Source organism: Polypterus senegalus, chromosome 13 (assembly GCF_016835505.1).
Source record: "Polypterus senegalus isolate Bchr_013 chromosome 13, ASM1683550v1, whole genome shotgun sequence".
NCBI classification, from domain to species: Eukaryota; Metazoa; Chordata; class Cladistia; order Polypteriformes; family Polypteridae; genus Polypterus; species Polypterus senegalus.
In genome coordinates, this window is record NC_053166.1 from 129,154,406 (window position 1) to 129,175,329 (window position 20,924).

Below are 20,924 nucleotides of genomic sequence, written 5' to 3' on the forward strand. Positions count from 1 at the left end.
AAGAGCAGGCAGGGAGAGTGCAGCACTAAGCACCATTCCATAGGGCACAACTGACATTGCACACCCAAAATGGAATACAATTCCATACCAGTCTACGATGAAGCATACATTTTGGTTAAAGTAAAACTAATTAAATTAAACTAAATTAAATTAAAACTAATTAAATTAAGATGATAACTTAAGAAATTTGCACCACTAAGCAGACAGGAGACCATACACTGATCAAGTAATAGATTACAATGTAAAAGTTAAAACAGTCAAATACAAAAACACTAATCCAAACAAACTGAATTCACAACAAATGAAAAGAGATACAAAAATTTGACAACACTTGAGAATAGAAACTAAACTAAGGTCAAAAAAGCACAAGAAAAAAAAGTTCAAAACATAGGAAACTATAGATGGACTTTTACAAACAATAGGTGAGAACACACGGTGCTTGAGCCAAAGCACCTTCAGAGGTCCCCTTCATCTTATGACTGCTTAATAATAGGCATTACTTAGCAACGGCTACAGATAGGAGGGTTTAGGGGAAAATGACATATGGAAGAAATGGGTAATATAGACCTAGTGTTTTACTCACAATAATTAAAAGAGCCAATGACAATAATTTATATTTTACTTTATAAAGCCATACATTAAGCCAGTCAGTCATTTTCTAACCCACTTATTTCTGAACAGGAGTGCTGGAACCTATCCCAGCCAGCACAGGGCTCAAGGCAGGAATAATCCATGGACAGGGCACCAGTCCATTGCAGGGCGAACACACACTCACACACACACACACACACACAGAACAATTTAGCATCACCAATCCACCTAACCTGCATGGCTTTGGACTGTGGGAGGAAAATAAAACATACAGAGGAAACCCATGCAGACATGAGGAGAACATGAAAAGTCCATGTAGTGAAGTCCTGGGACGCAAACCCTGGTCTTCTTACTGCGAGGCAACATACATTAAATGTGAGTACCTAACTGTTTTCAGTTTAAAATTTTCGTTTGTATTTATTCCTTATGCAAGCAGTCTCTTCTTAAAGGTAATTCTACAGATACAACATGATGTGCATATCCTTGTCAAGTCAAGTCAAGTTGGGGAGCATACACTGGTACAGTGCGTTGCCACACACACTACACAACAAAACAACTCAGGATCCCGGTTTGCAACCTCCCAGGCAAACGCACAGTCCAGTACCACCCTTCGGAAATGACCCTCTATCTGCGGTAACCAGGTGTTACGTGGGCAACTCCTTGGCCTGGTCCAGCCACTCGGGTCCCCAACAATAAGGATCTTACGAGCTGGATCACCCTCGGGGAAACGTGCCACATGGCCGTAGTGCCGTAACTGACGTTCCCTCATAATGCAGGTAATGTGCCTCATTCGGGACTCCATGAGCAACCACTCATTCGACACAAAGTCAAACCAACGGTACCCAAGGATTTTCCGGAGAGACACAGTACCAAAGGAGTCCAGTCTTCATCTCAGGTCACTGGATAACATCCATGTCTCTCAAACATATAGCAAGGCAGGAAGCACCAGGACTCTAAAGACTTGGACCTTCGTCCTTTTGCATAGATATCGGAAGCGCCACACACCCTTGGTTCAATTTAATTTAGATTACTTGTGTTTTATGATTTACCGTATATGCTCACGTATAAGTCGGGTCTTGAAACCTAAAAAATCGATCATAAAATCAGACCCCGACTTATACACCCTTTCAAAAATGCGACACATCTTTATTTTTTTTAACATCTCCTTGCTTTCTCCAATCTCACATCAGTTTCTCAGACACATCGAATTTTGTTGCAGCAGCGCAGTTTCTTTCGCTACTTCAACAATGTTTAATTTAAAACCAGCTTCATATTTTCTTCTCATCGAACACTCCATCGTAGATAAGAGATGCTCTTACGATAAAGGTGTATGAGGGTGTGAGATACAACTGCAAACGTTGCTTTGGAATAGTTTGGGTATTACCGTGTGGTCATGTAGGCACAATAGAGAGAGTGAGGTTAGAAGCACATGCTGATACAGCGCATTGCCACATAAAAAAAAAAGGCAGTGTGCTCTGTGGTTACTCTCTCAGGTGGGCGTTAGCATATCATAATTCCTTGCACCAATAGCGAGATTTTTCTGCATTCAACTTATACGTGCGACATTATAAAATACCAGAAATTATACTGTAAAATCAAGTCCCGACTTATCCGTGGGAGAACTTATCCATGAGTATATATGGTAAATACAGTAATATTGCTTCACTTTCATTTTTCATTTTATTAAAAAGTCTGAAATGTTTTTCAGCAAAACAGGTAATAAAGCATTATGCATTTTTAGTTGATTTCATTTGATGGAAATTGGAGCAAATGTGGACAGGGGAATATTTTAATAATTGACTAACCAAAAATGACCAGTGGACAGATGCCTATTCTAGGCATTGCATCAGTAGCAACCCTGTCTGTGAATCAAAGACACTGTTTCCTGCTTCAGATAAACCACGATGGAGACTGGACAATTAAAGACAACTAAGTAATCATCCCTAGAGACTCTTAAGAAAGCAGTCTCTTCCTTGGAAGATACACTAATGTTCAGTTTAGCTTCTAGCCCTTTCTTGAAGACAATAACTGTTGATTACACAACACACTTGTCTTAATTTTTTTGGACATCACTGCTACGCATTTACAGGAGTCAGAGACTCGTACCTCATTCCATCTGGTAACTACTGTATAAATGCAAAGAATTATTATTATTATTACTGACCTGCAAAGGTTTTCATAATTGCATCACATTCTTTGATTTCAATTGGTACAAAACTATTCTGAGAACTTGCCTCAGGCTGCACAACAGAATATAAGAAGACTGGAACACAAGGGCAATCTGGAATATTCTAAGGCAATCTCTCAAAATACATATCAGTATTTAACCATTCTTAACCATTATCCACCATTTAATGTATGCATGTAATAATACTATTTCTGTTACTGTACTGTATATAATTTCAAGTTTGCTGTTTAATGAACTAAATACGTTACTGCAAACCATGTCAGATCATTGACTCTGCTATAAAGAGCATTAACAGTGGAAAGGTATAACATTTCTTCTCTGTGGACACATGCTGGAAACTCAGCCTCTGAATATTCATAATTGGTGAGTATTGGCTTTGAATTACATGTAACACATATTAAGTTAAGCTCCCTACCCTCCGAGGTTAGGTTGCATGTGGAATATTATTTAAGTAAAACACGCTAATAATGTTATTTAGCTCATGAGGTTTCAGTATAAAGCACATGTTAGTTAAACAGAGCTTAACCTCTGAGGTTACATATAAAAAGTGACTATTAGCAATAATCATATTTCTTCCTAAGGGTATATAACATAAAGGTTCAAAAACAACACTAAGCCAATGGTAATTCAAGCATTTCAACAACTTATAATCAATTCATAATTCACAGCAAAAGTAATCTTTAAATATTAATAATGAATTGGAGTCAGATTATCACTAGTTAAGTGTTGTGACAACTGCAGCTTAATGCTGGTAAAAAAAATAATCAAAATAATAACAATAAATGTATACGTTAAAAATATATACCGTATATACTCACGTTTGAGTTCTACCACAGATAAGTCAGGGCTTGACTTTACCTTGTAATTTCCGGTATTTTATAATGTCGTCGTAAAAGTCGAATCCGGAAAACTCACGATATTGATCCAGGAGATTATGATATGCTAACGTCTACTTGAGAGAGTAACCATGGAACACACTGCCTTTTTTTCCCTATGTATTCTGCCTGCTTGACCACACAGTAATACCGAAACAATTTCGAAGCGACGTTTACACTGTTTTGTGTTTTTTATATCTCACACCCTCATACACCTTTATCGTAAGAGCATTCCTTATCTATGATGAAGCGTTCGATCAGAAGAAAATATAAAGCTGGTTTTGAATTAAAAGTCGTTGAAGTGGAGGAAGAAATTGGTAACTGCGTTGTCGCAAACAAAATTCGATGTGTCTGAGAAACTGGTCTGAGATCGGAGGAGGCAAGAAGATGTAAAAAAAATGTAAGTGTCGCATTTTTAAACGGGCGTATAGGTCAGGGTCTGATTTTATGATCGATTTTTTAGGTTTCAAGACCCGACTTATATGCGAGTAAATTAATAACCAGCTAAAAAGGCCAATACTTCTTAACATACATTTGTCAGAGCAAGTTTGAACTTACATATAAACTCGAGTTATGAATACCCACAGGGATGGAAATCATTCATAATTTGAGACCTTTCTGCTGTGGTAGATAGGGGGCGCTCTCGCTCCCTTGAACCCCTGTCCACGACTCCAAACACCAGGTAAATGTCCTCAAATTGACTTTATTTAATCGCCACAGTGCATAAAGCACCCTCTCCTCCACAATACTCATAAACAAACACAATAATCACTAATAAACAATCCTCCAGACATGTTGCCACCCTTCAACCCAGCTCAGCTCGCCGTCTGGGAGCTCCCACAGTCCTTTTATATCTCCTGACCCGGAAGTGTTCCTAATCCCCAGTCCATGTGACTCTCAATCACTTCCAGGTCAGGTACAAGTTCTTTTCTTCACCCCGGAAGCACATCATTCCTCTTGTCCACGTGTGCTTCCGGGGCGTAGGGAAAATATCCATTACTCCTCCCTGCAGCGTCTCCTAGTGGCCCCCATGACATCCAGCAGGGCTGTGCATAAAAACTCCATTGTCCATGATGCCCTGCTGGTCTTCTGGGGACCTTCATGCTGCAAGGAGGGCTCCACCTGGCGGCTTGGGGGTATTGGCCGGTATAAACGGCCGGCCATCCTCCACACTGCATATCTGCTCATTTTGTTCCTGCATTTTTAGCTGTTAGTGTCAAAACTTACCAAGTAGTTAAAGCAAGTGGTAGGCAATGTAAGTTCAATGGGATTTTCCATTTGCCAAACATGCTAATTTATCCTGCACCTGTATGCCGCATTAGCAGATGTTGTGCTTTTCCACAGCATTACATTAGACAATTTTTCAAAGGTTCCTACATTGATGCAAGCATCCATACAGTGTACTCTTGTCCTTCAATTCTTAACACATAAAAATCTGTTTTGCAAACTCAGCACAGAAGTCCATGCTATACTTCAATATCAGGTTTAAGTATGACTTCTGTATTAAATCTAGCATGTGTTTAAAAGATTTTGCTTAGAGAAATGATTATGGATTCATCTCATCTGTGTTTGAAGTATGTCAAACCTTTCAGCTTTAGTAATAAAAGTTTAAAACTACAGATGATGTAAAAGCATTGACCACCTTCTCAGCATTGAATTGACAGGGATGATTTGAGTATGGAAATGTTCTTGTTGTGATAGAAAGCTGTCTTAGACAGTCTATGGGAAACAGAGTGGGGTCAAGCACAACAGCTAGGCTTATAACTTTGAAGGATATTGGAATTTAGCCAATTAAAGTAATATGAGTATAACCAGATTTTTTTTTTATCTGGCATGGAGTACCCAGAAGAATAGATTATCTCATCAAGTACCGGGTATCTCTCAAGAATTTGGTGGCGTGTGATAACTCCACATGTTCTTTTGGGGCGATCTGGAAATAAAGCTATGTTTCTTTCAGCAAAGCAATGAAAAGAGACTTTGCGCTGGTGTAAAATTATACCCAGAGGCAGCATGTAAATCAAGCAGTTATCTAGCAATAATGATTGTTAATCTAGTTATTCCACTTTCCCTCACTATAGCATGCTAGCTAACTGCTTCTGACTGGCTTATGATTTTTTACACACTCATTGTCACTCTCAGCACTTCTCGATATTGAAACTGTTCCTATAAATTAACCAAATTAGAGGGCCATGCACAACAAGTACTGGTATCTTTTTGCTTCTGCGATGGTTTGTGTAATTTTCTCTTTTCATTATTTTCCATACGTTTTAACTGTAACTTATTTAGTGTTGATGCATGAAATATGGCAGAAAAGACTGCCTGGAGACTAAACTTAATTTAATTATAGGCAATTTACAGTTCCCCTGAAGATGCACAGAGGCCGGTGTGATTCAAAGTCAACAACGTTAAAAAAGAGAATACTATATATAGCTTGCATCTCTGCGGTAGGCTGGTGCCCTGCCAGAGGTTTGTTTCCTGCCTTGCACTCTGTGTTGGCTGGGATTGGCTCCAGCAGACCCCCGTGACCCTGTAGTTAGGATATAGCGGGTTGGATAAAGGATGGATGGATAGCTTGCATCTTTTAAGATGTGTTAGCTGACTTGGGCTTTGAACAAAGGTGAAGCAGGTTGATCCTCAGTACTCACAGAAAGGGACTCCTAATTCAATTTAATAAAAATTCTATGTAATTATCTTCACGTTCACAGTGTCTCACCCTTCACCTCTGTAGCTGATAAAGTAGGTAATAAGAATGTGACCTTAAACTTTTGTTCTTAATACAAATTTTTCATGCTGTCTGCCTCTAAATACATAGGACATGAGATGACCCCATGCACTTCACAGTGTAATTACAGTATTAGATACTTTCCAATTATTCGCACCAGTTCATTCAAGGTTGCACTCCGGGAATGACTATTATCTAGTTAAGATACTTAACTAACTACAATTGTAACACACATGGCTTCCATACAAATACAATCCAGTCACTAATAAGCTAGGTGGAAACAGGGCTATTACCCCTCTTTGTAGATGGGTATATAATGCTATAGTGTATTCCTGACATGTTTTGCCATTGTTTAATGGCATCACAAGAAGATATCATTCCTGCAGTATCAGCTTTAAAAATAAAAAAAAATGCTGACTTGGTTGCCTTCATAAAAGAGTGTGCCAGCCAAGAAATCTCTCAAGAAAGTGGCGGAGTGGTGACTCTGAGACTAAGGATCAGTGCTGGTATCTGGAAGGTTGCCAGTTCAAATCCCATTGCTGCCAGAAGGGATGCTACTCAGTAGGGCCCTTGAGCAAGGCCTTTAACCTGAAAATTGCTGCAGGGGTACCGTACAATGGCTGACCCTCTGCTCTGACCCCTAAAGGTCATGTGAAAAGACAGTTTCCCATCGGGGATTAATACCAAATACCAAAAAAAAATGTTTACCAGCTAAGCAATATCAATTTCTGGATTTTCCTTAATAACATTTGGGTTTATGTGAAAAATACGGACATGAATTAACTTGGTTTTCCAGTTTTCTCTTTCCTCCAGGATCCCAACTAAACACTGATTATACCTGCAAACTTTATTTTCAAAATCTGTAGGCGCAGGTAATAATTTAGAATTCAAAGTCTCATTTTCTTATTTGACATCTTTGCATGTTTTCAATACAACCTGTTAATATGTTCTTTATACACCAGGTAATAATTGTGTTTATTTTGAGCTCTGTAGAATTGCTTGTGCCCTGTAGATATTGCAAAAATCGAGTCATAATGTGTTCTGGATTACATTTCTTTTTATATTCTGGTAGATGCTTACATTGTACACAGTCAAGGACAATGATGAAAAACAACCTTTGTTGTTTAAGAGCACAATGTCCAACCAGGCTCACAGCTCATCTACAGCCGCACAACATGCTCTGACCTCTTCTGATATTAAAGTATCAGGCTCTTCAAGGCTTATAAGGCCTTATAACCTTGAGAATCACCTTAGATACTGGTGAATCTGATGGGTTAAAATAGATTCATTCACTCATTGCTACTAGTTTTTACATTTGTCTACGAGACATTATGTGTTGTATCTTATTAAAAGATTTTTCATAACTTTTAAATGCAGTCAAAAAAAATAAGATAACAATTTTAAAAAATACTAGCTAACCCGCAGCGTACCATACACCGCATAATCAGTCCGGTTTTTTAATGTTTTTTAAGCACAGGGAGAAAATTAACATTTGAAAAATCGGTAATGTAATAAATCAGCAAGAAAAGCAACATTGTAACAATGCACAGAATGAACCAACACACAATCGTCTGTGCGGCGCTCAGGCGCGGAGGGTGGAATGGGAGGAGAGGAGAAGGACGTCCACTCCTCTCCCTCCGTCATGCTAGTCTGCTGATTTCTCGTTCAGTATGCACTGCTTGCTCATGTGCCCACCTTCAACTCGTCACTCGAGTAGTTGTCGTCTTTTTACAGTCCAGATGCACCTGTGACTCACGTAGACTTTTCATTGTTCTGTGCGGTTTTGGCTGCCTTTCTATATATAATCAACCAAAACACCCGACCACAGTAGTAGCGAGTTGGGAGAGGGGTGTGAACAAAGTGCAGGAGCATCTAAGAAGATGCATGTTTGTCGCGGATGCGATTTGCTGTATGTAGCATGTAAAACAGTTTGCTATGGTGCACGCGGTCGTACGTCGTAACCGAAAACTCGTTTTTTAAAGACTGCTCACTTCATTGTGTTTTAACCTCAGTTGTAAGAGAATGTTTAATCCCATGGGATACCCCTCGCAAACCGTTTTACACGCTGCATATGGCAATTCACCTCCGCGAGAAACACGCCTCTATGAACAGTCAACGTGGCTCGGAGACTCCGAGTCGGAGTTGCATGTGGCCTCTACGACAGACGAATATAAATGATGCCGTTTTTTCTGTGTCGTCTCGTCCGAGTTGGTGGGCGTGACTCTGAGAGTTGTCGTCGTATCCAATGGTCTAGGAGTTGGTGGGCAAGGCTCCATCCTGCGTGCGCCAAAGGTGTCTTACTTGTCGGCGGCTTAGTGAATCCATGCCCCTTCCGGCGTGCTTTCCATGGGTGTCTTGCCTTAGCGAATTATATATATAGATTATCTGGGGAAGTTGTCCTAACTGTTTGCGTCTGAGATCTAGACAAGACATGAGCAGTCTTTTCTGCGCATTGTACTGCATGGCCACCTACAGCTAGCGTCATGCATGTGGGTCAGTGGGTCATTCTCCGGGCCCTTCTGTGGTATGTACTACCATATTGAGTTGAAATGGGGTGCTGGCGCTAACCTTATGCTCTTCTATTTGCTCCACAGCGCTGAGATAACTCCCATTGAGGACAATTGACTCCGCCCCTTCCAGTTCCCCAGCTAACTTAGGGTTAAATTACGGTTCAAGGAAGAAGCTGTCACTTGATACGGAGCTTTTTATTTGTTTTGGCACCATCAAGTGCATGTTTTGTTTACAATTCTAATTTGATTAAACAGAGACAACCAGGTTGGCAACATTTCAACTTATGAACCTGCAAACCTTCCATCAACCACACTAGACATGCAGAAAAATAAATGTATTTTTTAAAATAAAAATGTAAAACACATTGTAGCATTGTATGTTGGTTTTGAAATAAAATCAGTTATTGTGGTGATAGTGGTGCTAGCTGGATGTACTGTAAGCAAATGGTGAATCACTAGCTTCCTATCTGTACACAACTGTAAAAAATCTTCAAACCTATAATCACTAGATGTGTGGTACTACATCTGGGGATATATCTTTAGTATTTTAAGTCAAATTGTATTTAGATACAAAATTGTTCTTAGCCCAGCAAACTCAATCACCCCACCTTATCAAGTACATCGAGGAACAACTGATAAACATGCATACTTCTTCTTCTCCTTCTTCTTTCAGCTGTTCCCGTTAGGGGTCGCCACAGCGGATCATCTTCTTCCATATCTTTTTGTCCTCTGCATCTTATTCTGTTACACCATCACCTACATGTCCTCTCTCACCACATCCATAAACCTTCTCTTAGGCCTTCCTCTTTTTCTCTTCCCTGGCAGCTCTGTCCTTACCATCCTTCTCCCAATATACCCAGCATCTCTCTTCTGCACATGTTCAAACCAATGCAATCTCACCCCTCTGACTTTGTCTCCCAAACGTCCAACTTACTGAAAATTATAATTTATATGGCATATTCAACACATGCAATATATAATTTTAGAAATACAATACACTTTTCAGTTCATCAGGTTTGTTGGTTTTTGCTTAACCTTCTGGCTTGGCATTGACAGTTTGGAGGTAGTGGAGATGCTTGAAAGTAACACTGCTTATCATTAAGTCAAATAATATCATTAATATCAAATGTTGTCTAACCACCACTCCTCCTCCACTGCTTTTAGAGATACATTTTATATGTTGTTACATACACCAATATAAATATTTCACATATGACAACCATTCCAATATTTACTTTTACAGTGGTGTGAAAAACTATTTGCCCCCTTCCTGATTTCTTATTCTTTTGCATGTTTGTCACACAAAATGTTTCTGATCATCAAACACATTTAACCATTAGCCAAATATAACACAAGTAAACACAAAATGCAGTTTTTAAATGATGGTTTTTATTATTTAGGGAGAAAAAATCCAAACCTACATGGCCCTGTGTGAAAAAGTAATTGCCCCTGAACCTAATAACTGGTTGGGCCACCCTTAGCAGCAATAACTGCAATCAAGCGTTTGCGATAACTTGCAATGAGTCTTTTACAGCGCTCTGGAGGAATTTTGGCCCACTCATCTTTGCAGAATTATTGTAATTCAGCTTTATTTGAGGGTTTTCTAGCATGAACCGCCTTTTTAAGGTCATGCAATAGCATCTCAATTGGATTCAGGTCAGGACTTTGACTAGGCCACTCCAAAGTCTTCATTTTGTTTTTCTTCAGCCATTCAGAGGTGGATTTGCTGGTGTGTTTTGGGTCATTGTCCTGTTGCAGCACCCAAGATCGCTTCAGCTTGAGTTGACGAACAGATGGCCGGACATTCTCCTTCAGGATTTTTTGGTAGACAGTAGAATTCATGGTTCCATCTATCACAGCAAGCCTTCCAGGTCCTGAAGCAACAAAACAACCCCAGACCATCACACTACCACCACCATATTTTACTGTTGGTATGATGTTCTTTTTCTGAAATGCTGTGTTCCTTTTACGCCAGATGTAACGGACATTTGCCTTCCAAAAAGTTCAACTTTTGTCTCATCAGTCCACAAGGTATTTTCCCAAAAGTCTTGGCAATCATTGAGATGTTTCTTAGCAAAATTGTGATGAGCCCTAATGTTCTTTTTGCTTAACAGTGGTTTACGTCTTGGAAATCTGCCATGCAGGCCGTTTTTGCCCAGTCTCTTTCTTATGGTGGAGTCGTGAACACTAATCCTTAATTGAGGCAAGTGAGGCCTGCAGTTCTTTAGACGTTGTCCTGGGGTCTTTTGTGACCTCTCAGATGAGTCGTCTCTGCGCTCTTGGGGTATTTTGGTCGGCCGGCCACTCCTGTGAAGGTTCACCACTGTTCCATGTTTTTACCATTTGTGGATAATGGCTCTCACTGTGGTTCGCTGGAGTCCCAAAGCTTTAGAAATGGCTTTATAACCTTTACCGACTGATAGATCTCAATTACTTCTGTTCTCATTTGTTCCTGAATTTCTTTGGATCTTGGCATGATGTCTAGCTTTTGAGGTGCTTTTGGTCTACTTCTCTGTGTCAGGCAGCTCCTATTTAAGTGATTTCTTGATTGAAACAGGTGTGGCAGTAATCAGGCCTGGGGGTGGCAACGGAAATTGAACTCAGGTGTGATACACCACAGTTAGGTTATTATTTAACAAGGGGGCAATTACTTTTTCACCCAGGGCCATGTAGGTTTGGATTTTTTTTCTCCCTAAATAATAAAAACCATCATTTAAAAACTGCATTTTGTGTTTACTTGTGTTATATTTGACTAATGGTTAAATGTGTTTGATGATCAGAAACATTCTGTGTGACAAACATGCAAAAGAATAAGAAATCAGGAAGGGGGCAAATAGTTTTTCACACCACTGTATGTACTAATGCATAAATTCAGCAGTGAGGGTGCTTATATAACAACACATACAAGCGCTTAGAGAAAATAACAAATGTCCAGTACAATGGATGTTCCACACAAGAGTTAAATGTAAACCATCTAAGTTAGGGAGAGGTTATAATGTAAAAACTACAATTAACATCCTACTCAACAGTGTCATTTTTCTACTGTGTTTCAGCCAATCAATGATCCAGAATTGTGATGCGTTAATGTTCTGATCTTTACAGAACAGTAAGAATAAAAACAAACCAAAAATAAAATTAAAAAACCTACAAAGGCAGAGGCGGACCAGCAATTGTGTTGTATAAGCCCCAACAAAAAATGCTACACCAGCATTCAGGCACACTCAATAAATTGTTAATTTACCGTTGGAGGCACATCCCTTGCCCAAAACGTTAAGGTATTCCACTGCACACTGTGAAGAAGGCCAGCTCGGTGTTCTCCTAACCCATAAATATATTGTGATGGCAGGATGGTTGATATCTGGAGGAACTGATCTGCAAAGAATAACGGGGCCACAGTTGTATTTATTCTGAAAAGAATACAAAAATAAGACAAAACATTAAAACAATTGAAGCTTAGCAATATATTTCTCTGCATAATCTTCTAAATAACAGATACATGTGAATTTCCCCTTGGGATTAATAAAGTATCTAAGTATCTATCTATCTATCTATCTACAAAGGAACATAAGGAATCTGAAAAAAAAAACGAGAGTCCATCAAGCCAGTTTGTTTAGCTAATAGTAGAGCTCTCCCATTATCTCATCCAGATACTTCTTAGACATTGTCAATGTTTCAGCTTCAACTATGTGTCTCAGTAGTTTGTTCCAGATTCCAACAACTCTTTGCCTAAAGAAGTGCTTCCTGGCTATAGTCTTAAATGCACATCTTCTCTCTGGTGTCCTCAAGTACATGATTCACCCTTAAGCTGAAAGAATTCTGCTGGATCTACTTTATCAATGCCTTTGAGGATTTTGAAGGTTTGGATTTGGTCTCCAGGCAGTCTCCTCTGCTCAAAACTAAACAGTTTTAATTTGCTAAGTCTGTCAGAGTATGACACATCTTTAAGTCCTGGGATGCACTTGGTTGCTCCCCACTGCTCAGCTGATATGTCTCTTTTGACCAATACTCCAGATGCAGTCTCACTATTGCATTGTATAGTTTGAACATAACATCCATCAATTTACATTCAACAGTTTTAACAACATACTGCAACGATTTATTTGCTTTTTTAATTGCTTCTGCACATTGCTTAGATGATAAAAATGCTGTGTCAACATAAGCCCCTAAATGCTTTTCAGAGGTTTCTTCTTCTAGGATGCCATCTCCCATCTTGTGTTTATAATTAGCTTTCCTGTTTCCCATGTGTAGAACTTTACACTTATTAAACTACATTTTTCCAGTTCTAAAGCTTGTCCAAGTCTTTTTGAATTATTTTGATGCCTGTTACTCCTCCAATTTTAATGGCATCTGCAAATTTCACAAGTTTCCTAATTTTACCATTATCAAAGCCATTAATATAAATCAATAAAAGTAACAGTCCAAGGACAGACCCCTGAGGGACTCCACTGAGGAGCATTCTCCTCATTCATCTGTACTCTTTGTCTCCTGCCGGTTAATCAACTTGAGATCCAGTTTTATAGGTTACCTCTGATGCCCAAGTTTGTGGTTTCAGAATTGATATTTGGTGTGGGATCATATCAAAGGGTTTTTGAAAGTCTAATTAAAGTACGCTTTGCTTTTATCAACTATTCCACAGGCCTGTTAAAAATGTCTAAACGATTGGTATGGCAGGATCTTCCTGTCATAAACCTATGCTGAATGTTATTTAGTATATTATTTTCATACAGGTGCATTTCTAATTTGTTTCTTAATATAATTTCCATAATGTTGCATGGTACAGAAGACTCATTGGTCTGTAATTATCAGATTTCAATTTGTCTCCATTCTTGAAGAATGAAATCCTATTTGCAACTTTCCAGTCCTCCATTAGTTCTCCTTTCTCAACTGACTGCACAAATATTTGTAACAAGAGTTTATAGATGGCATCTTTCATTTTTGTCAATACAGATGGTGAAAATCCATTAGGTCCAGGGGTTTTATTAGGGCTTGAAGCACATCTTACTCTTCTAATTTAAAATCTAGTAACTCAGAGAGTGTTGTTACTTCTACATATGGCATTCCATTTGTTTCTTCTTTTAAAAATACTTGGGTGAAATATTTGTTTAATTTCAGATGCTTACTTAGTAATAAGCATTATTATTACAAGAGGAATTCATGTTCATTGATAGCGTAAAGGAGAACAAGTTAAATAGCAAGATCATAGCTACAAAAAGATCCAATATCCAAAAATTATCTTTTTGAACTTTAATATTATATGGTGTAAAGATATTACAAGGAGTAAATATACCACTAGGATTAAACTGAGCAAGGCTAAAATTCCATGACAAATTTTCACTCAGTGTAATGATCCCAATTAATAAAAGAAGGATGCCCTTTACACATTGATGTGGATGGCAGGGTCTGCAAGGGGTTGATAGTTTTAACCATTCTAGGAATGGGCCATAAACCAGTTGATCCAGCATACTGAATGAAATTCTGCTTGTGAACATTTTGAAAAAATGAGTTTGTATTTGTAATTGGCCGCCGTGTGTAATAAGTGAATCTATATCTTTAAGAATATTACCCAGAATGATATGCGATCCACCCTGATTGGTAAGTCAGTATTAGCTCACATCCACCAAGACTTTTGCCAAAGGATTATAGGTTTAAGGCTGGCTATTTGAAAGAGGGAGGGAGGACAAGAAAGGCCGAGTGTTGTTCTGTGTTACTTCAGTGGCAGCATAAGTCAGTGAGAGAGAAGCTGAGATTTTATCAATTTACGCTGAAGAGGTGAATACCTGATGTTAAATCCATTTAAGTAAGTTAATAAGTGGTCCAAATGATAAGAGGTGAACAATAATTCATGAATACATCTGTTATTTGTTAAATAAACACATTTTGTGTTAAAAGTATATACAAATACATTATGTTTGTATCTAACAAAGCATTCAGAATTGTTAAAAGCATTTTGATAGAGGTTTTTGACCATACCACCCACTCCTTGGTGATGTGTCTGCCTGGGTGGGAGGATTTTTCACCTCATGAGTCAAACCTTAGAAGGTACCAGATAGAATGAAAGATAAAATGGAGATAACATGGAGAGCTGGCAAGTGGTCAAATGGCATCCATGTTGTAGTACATGATCTCTAGCTAGAGAAGTTTGACAATGTTGTCCTTTTAAGTAGATCAGTGTTCTCCAGCAGATAGTCCTTGAATGGAAGACCTATACAGGTGGAATTCCATTATGATGAAACTCATAGGACCATAAAAATATTTAATTATAACACAAATTTCATTACAATGAATATGAGGATAATACGTATACTATTGTGACCACGGTTGGCATCAATAATGGCAGCGGTGCAAGGACAGCTTCATGGCTGCTCTGCTGCATCTGGTAAACAGTAAACCAAACACACTGGTGTTCTTGTAATGTGAAGATGGGAGCTAACGCAGGACGACTGGCTGTGTTGTGGCTCCTAAGAGCTTCTATTTGGAATGAAGTCTTGAAACTGTACCTGCCTTCTCTATACAGCAATGAAGTAAATGTATTTTCCTTGAAAACCTGGACTCATCTTCTTGTGCAACTCTGTAACCCAAGCTTGACAATACCTGTATAAAAAAAACAGCGCTTCTTGAACTACAAAAAATATTTTATTTGAAAATGAGACGTTAGATCTAACTTCTTTTTTTTAAAGAAATACAAGTATGAATACGGAGTGAAAACGAGAGGTTAGATGAAGATGAAGGCGTTATTCTGAATACTTTCGCCACATCAATTTTCTTCATTCCAGAATCAAATTATTCTAGGATTGTTAATTTATCTTTGGACCAGCACTTGTGTGCAAAGACACCAAAAGCCACTAGAGGGAGCACTAACCTGATGTCTCCGTAGCTAAACAGTCATCCTTGAAAAGGGGAAGTGATTTTGGTGCTTAGCCAGAAATGACAGGGGTCAGGAGTTTAAAGCCAAGTCCTATTTGATCTAAAGTTAGGGGATGGATTTAGGAAGAAGGTTCACTTGTAAGAAAAGGATGCCTGGCTCATGAGAGAGGGGAAGAGAGAAAGAGAAGTGAGAAGGGGTTGTTTTGTTTGAACTGGAGAAGTGGAAATGTGGTCAAGTCGTCCTTCCTAGTGGATGGTGGTTCAAATAAGTTATCAGTCAAGCAATCAGTTAAGTGTACTAATCAAAATGTAGTGGGTGACTGTTATAACCATTGTTCGCCAAAATTTGAAAAGGTTAGAACAAGAAACATTGTTTATAATCTCATTAGAGAAGACCTTCCCTAAAGACAAATGTAAAAAACACTCTTCCAACTTACAATACAGTTCCACTTGACAGGCGTTTAAGAATTAATCCAAACGGCTGCTTAGAAAACTCCACAACATATTCTGGACTGATGGCCTTTTTTGTAGCATTTGGGACAGAAATGGGAACTTCAAAACGTTTACTGCTGGAGTCAGTTACCTATATAAATAAATAAATAGACAGCTATTGTTAACATTTTTTCATGTCAGGGCTAGCTGGAGGAACTAGACTTTTACCAACATTTTAATTAACTTATAGACTTTTGTACACTATACTGTACCTAATTCAACAAAAAGAAAAAAAGAAAACTGATTAAAATTAAATTTAATTCAAACATCCATGTGTGCTTCTGTGGGTCCCTGTTGACCTACAATTACTGCATGTCTAAAAAGTTAGCTTTTTATAAAATATGCAGTAGAAATTCTGCATTTGTATACATAATTAAATAAAATCATTTGAAGGAAAAACAAAAAAGATCAACAGGTATCTGGGAAACACTGAAAATTAGAAGAATGTTTTTGTCTATTAATGGATAAGGATCTATAAATTGTTTTTAACCAACATAATCAATTTCAGTTTGTAAGAATATTTGCACTCCAATGCTTCCATGACAGCCCAGTCTACATGTGATTCATGCATTTGGAGAAAGCATATGACCGTGTCATGTCCCTTGGCATGTGTTGTGTGGGGTGCTGCTGAAAAATGGGATAACAGGGCCACTTGTGTATACTATTTTTTCCTTATATGAATGCAGTGAGATCCGAGTCTGAATACTTAACATTAAGTTGAATTTATTCACTGTGGGTGTTAGACTCCAGCAAAGCTGTGTCTTGTCACCACTCCCGTTTGTGGTTTTTATGAACAAGATATGAAGGCGCAGCAGAGGGGGCGTAGGTGCCCAGTTGGGTAGGCTAGGTGTAGCATCTTTGCTCTCTGCATATAATGTTGTCCTTTGGCTCATCTGACTGTGACCTTTGGTACACACTTGAGTAATTTGCTGCTAAGTGTGAAGTGGCAGGGATGAGGATAAGCACCTTCAAATCTGAAGTCATGGTGCTCTCTCAGAAAAGAATGAATTTGTCTCTCCAGGTGAGGAGCTGTTAGTGTAGGAGATTAAGCATCTCATTATCTTGCTCCACAAGTGATGGAAAAAGGGATGGTGAGATCAAAAAGTGGATTTGAGCAGCAGTACGTGTTCTGTGATTGCTGTACCAGTCTGTGGTCGTGAAGCGGGAGCTCAGTCTAATGACAAAAATCTCAGTTTACTGGTTGATCTTATATCCCTGTCCTCACCTATACATATGAGCTATGGGTAACAATAAAAGGAATGAAACTACGAGCATACACAGCAGAAATTAGATTTGCTTGCAAGGTGAGTGGGCTCATACCTGTGATAGTGTGAAGAAGCTCAGCAATTCAGGAGAGACATAAGAGTAAAGTTGCTACTCCTCCAGATTGAGAGGAGTCAATTGAGCTGTTTTGGGCATGTTGTAAGGATGCCCTTTGGATCTCTCCCCCTAGAGCTGCTCCAGTCATGTCCCACAGACCCAGGACATGCTAGAGGGATTATATTTGTTGGTTGATTTGGGAATACCAGGGAATTCCCCCAGGAAGAAGTAGAATCTTTATCTGGCAACAGGGAAGTCTGGGCTGACCTGCTTGGCCTGCCACCATAAACCTCACCTGGAAAATCAACTAAGAAAATGAGATGAGACGAGGCGAGATAAAGATTTGTATAATTTGTATTACACTCCAAAGACATGCAACTGAAGTGAGTTAGCGCTGTTAAACTGGGCCTAGCATTTGTGTGTGTGTGGTCACGCTATTATAGACTCATGCCCATTCTGGGGATTATGCCAACCTTGCGCTGATGCTTGCTGGGATAGGCTTCATTTTCCCCATGAACCAGCACTGGAAAACCAGGTTAAAAATGAATGATATATATTCATATATATATATATATATATATATATATATATATATATATATATATATATATATATATATATATATATATATATATATATATATATATATATATACTGCTCAAAAGAACACTTTTAATCAGAGTATAGCATAAAGTCAATGAAACTTATGGGATATTAATCTGGTCAGAAGTAGCAGAGGGGGTTGTTAATCAGTTTCAGCTGCTGTGGTGTTAATGAAATTAACAACAGATGCACTAGAGGGGCACCAATGAGATGACCCCCAAAACAGGAATGGTTTAACAGGTGGAGGCCACTGACATTTTTCCCTCCTCATCTTTTCTGACTGTTTCTTCACTAGTTTTGCATTTGGCTACAGTCAGTGTCACTACTGGTAGCATGAGGCGATACCTGGACCCTACAGAGGTTGCACAGGTAGTCCAACTTCTCCAGGATGGCACATCAATACGTGTCATTGCCAGAAGGTTTGCTGTGTCTCCCTGCACAGTCTCAAGGGCATGGAGGAGATTCTAGGAGACAAGCGGTTACTCTAGGAGTGCTGGAGAGGGCCATAGAAGGTCCATAACCCATCAGCAGGACCAGTATCTGCTCCTTTAGGCAAGGAGGAACAGGATGAGCACTGCCAGAGCCCTACAAAATGACCTCCAGCAGGCCACTGGTGTGAATGTCTCTGACCAAACAACCAGAAAGACTTCATGAGGGTGACCCAAGGGCCCCATGTCCTCTAATGGGCCCTGAGCTCACTGCCCAGCAGCATGCAGCTCGATTGGCATTCGCCATAGAATACCAGAATTGGCAGATGCACCACTGGTGCCCTGTGCTTTTTACAGATGAGAGCAGGTTCACCCTGAGCACGTGACAGAAGTGAAAGGGTCTGGAGAAGCCATGGAGAACATTATGCTGCCTGTAACATCATTCAGCATGAGCTGTTTGGTGGTGGGTTAATGATTGTCTGGGGAGGCATATCCATGGAGGGTCACACAGACCGCTACAGGCTTGACAAAGGCACCTTGGCTGCCATTAGGTATCAGAATGAAATCCTTGGACCCATTGTCAGACCCTATGCTGGTACAGTGGCTCCTGGTGCACGACAATTATATATATATAGACTTTATGACAACCACCTTCCAAACCAAATCTTACTAATCCACCCCAACCCCCTTATAACCTCTCTCTTCATCCCCACCCTTCGCCATCTATATATTGCCTTTAATTCCTGTATGTCTAACCATTTTCCTCTGATGATGACACCTGGCAGGTTGGCGAAAGCTTAGGGATATAAAAGCTCCCTACTCCTGACGTTGAATTTTATATATAGAGAGATATATGAGATTCTTTATGGGATCTACTGTATTTATTTTGTTTCTGGTCAAATTCACTTCATACCCCTGTGGTGTCTTGATGGGAAACCAAACCGTTCTATCCAGACAAGGCCCATATTTGCATAGGTTTTCCCAGGGTGCCCCAGAATGGTAGATGTTTGTGACTCACAACTAGTCTGCTATGAGTGACTGCGGTTGTACGTGTGAATGTGAACTGCAGTTAATTTTGAACCCATCAAGGGATGATGCCTGCCTTGTGCAAAAGTGCTGATGTGATGGTTACAGCTCCTCACAACCCTGTTATGTAAAAGCAGGTTCAGAAGATAGATGGTTGGCTTGAAAGGAAATCCGACAAGATTCTGAGCATTAGGCAGCATGCACCATGACACAAGTGCACTAAATCACAAATGCATGGCTCTGTATTAAAAAAATAAAACCAAAACTTACTTTCACATGCAATCTGGTATTTGTCTCATACATAATATCGAGCTTTAAGTTCTTAACATCTTTTGGATAATAAGTCTCACTCTTCCGTACCAACTTCCCCATAAATCCAAGGTCAGTGTCAACCAAAGAATCTAAAGCATAACTTGGAAAGTCAGGAGGGTAGAAACACCATGGCACTCCTTTTTCAGTTGGTGGCATCTGAATGAAGCAGCATCCTCTGGCTTGACAGAGGTCCTGGGTCACTACCACTTGCCTCTCTGGGTAGCAGTCAAAGCGGTGAGACACCTCTATACTGCTGCAAGTTTCTGGAGAAGGTCTACTCTGGTTGCTCAGGGATGTAGAAGGAGAGGGAGATCTGTACGGTATCTGATTCCCTGGATCCTTCAGCCAGAAAACAGTGCCAATAAGCCAGATACAGCACAAAACAAACAAAAAGGTGGCCAGCACAATGAATGCAGTGGATGTCGAGCAGGGTTTATTTTTACAACAAAGTTTGACTTCTGGAGGTTTTGGTTCAGATGTTTCTTCAGCCACAACAGGAACTGGGGCACTGAAATATACATCTTCAGGGGTCAGCAGCTTATATGAAACCATTCTGACTGGCTAGAACCTGCAAATTGAAAACATTGTTTTATAATTCTGTCACACCACCCATTTTGTGAAAAAATCTAAAAAGGAATGAAGAAATCACTGTCAATCTGCAAGAATATACAGTAATGCACACTTGTCAAATATATAATACATTTAAAATCACAAAAACATTGTTCTGTCTTATAAAAACATTCATAGTCTGGCACAATTGCTATGAAAGTAAGGAGCTTTAATGTTGTCATCAGTGTGGAATGTATGACTACTGGGAATATCCCATTTACAAGCCCATCCAACAAAAGCTGTTAATAGAAGATGCACTTTTAGATTTTGTGCACACAAATGTAACATGTTTTCTTGGGAATCCTATGGCATTAAGTTTAAATTTATTCTCATGTACGTAGTACAATGAAATTTATGCTTGTACTAGCCGTCCCCCACAGCTCC

The 20,924-nt window shown here is 39.3% G+C and overlaps 1 protein-coding gene across 1 annotated transcript in view; it reads right to left on the bottom strand.

Moving 5' to 3' along the window:
• Positions 1-20,924, bottom strand: part of si:ch73-12o23.1 (lysosomal alpha-glucosidase) — a 68,162-nt gene that overhangs the window by 43,495 nt on the left and 3,743 nt on the right. Inside the window, exons 2-4 of the mRNA XM_039775050.1 lie at positions 19,890-20,499; positions 16,188-16,333; positions 12,128-12,293 (exon numbers count right to left, since the gene is read on the bottom strand). Of these exons, the coding sequence (XP_039630984.1) occupies positions 12,128-12,293; positions 16,188-16,333; positions 19,890-20,483 (906 nt within the window). The 5' untranslated portion in view covers positions 20,484-20,499. The remainder of the gene's footprint in view (positions 1-12,127; positions 12,294-16,187; positions 16,334-19,889; positions 20,500-20,924) is intronic.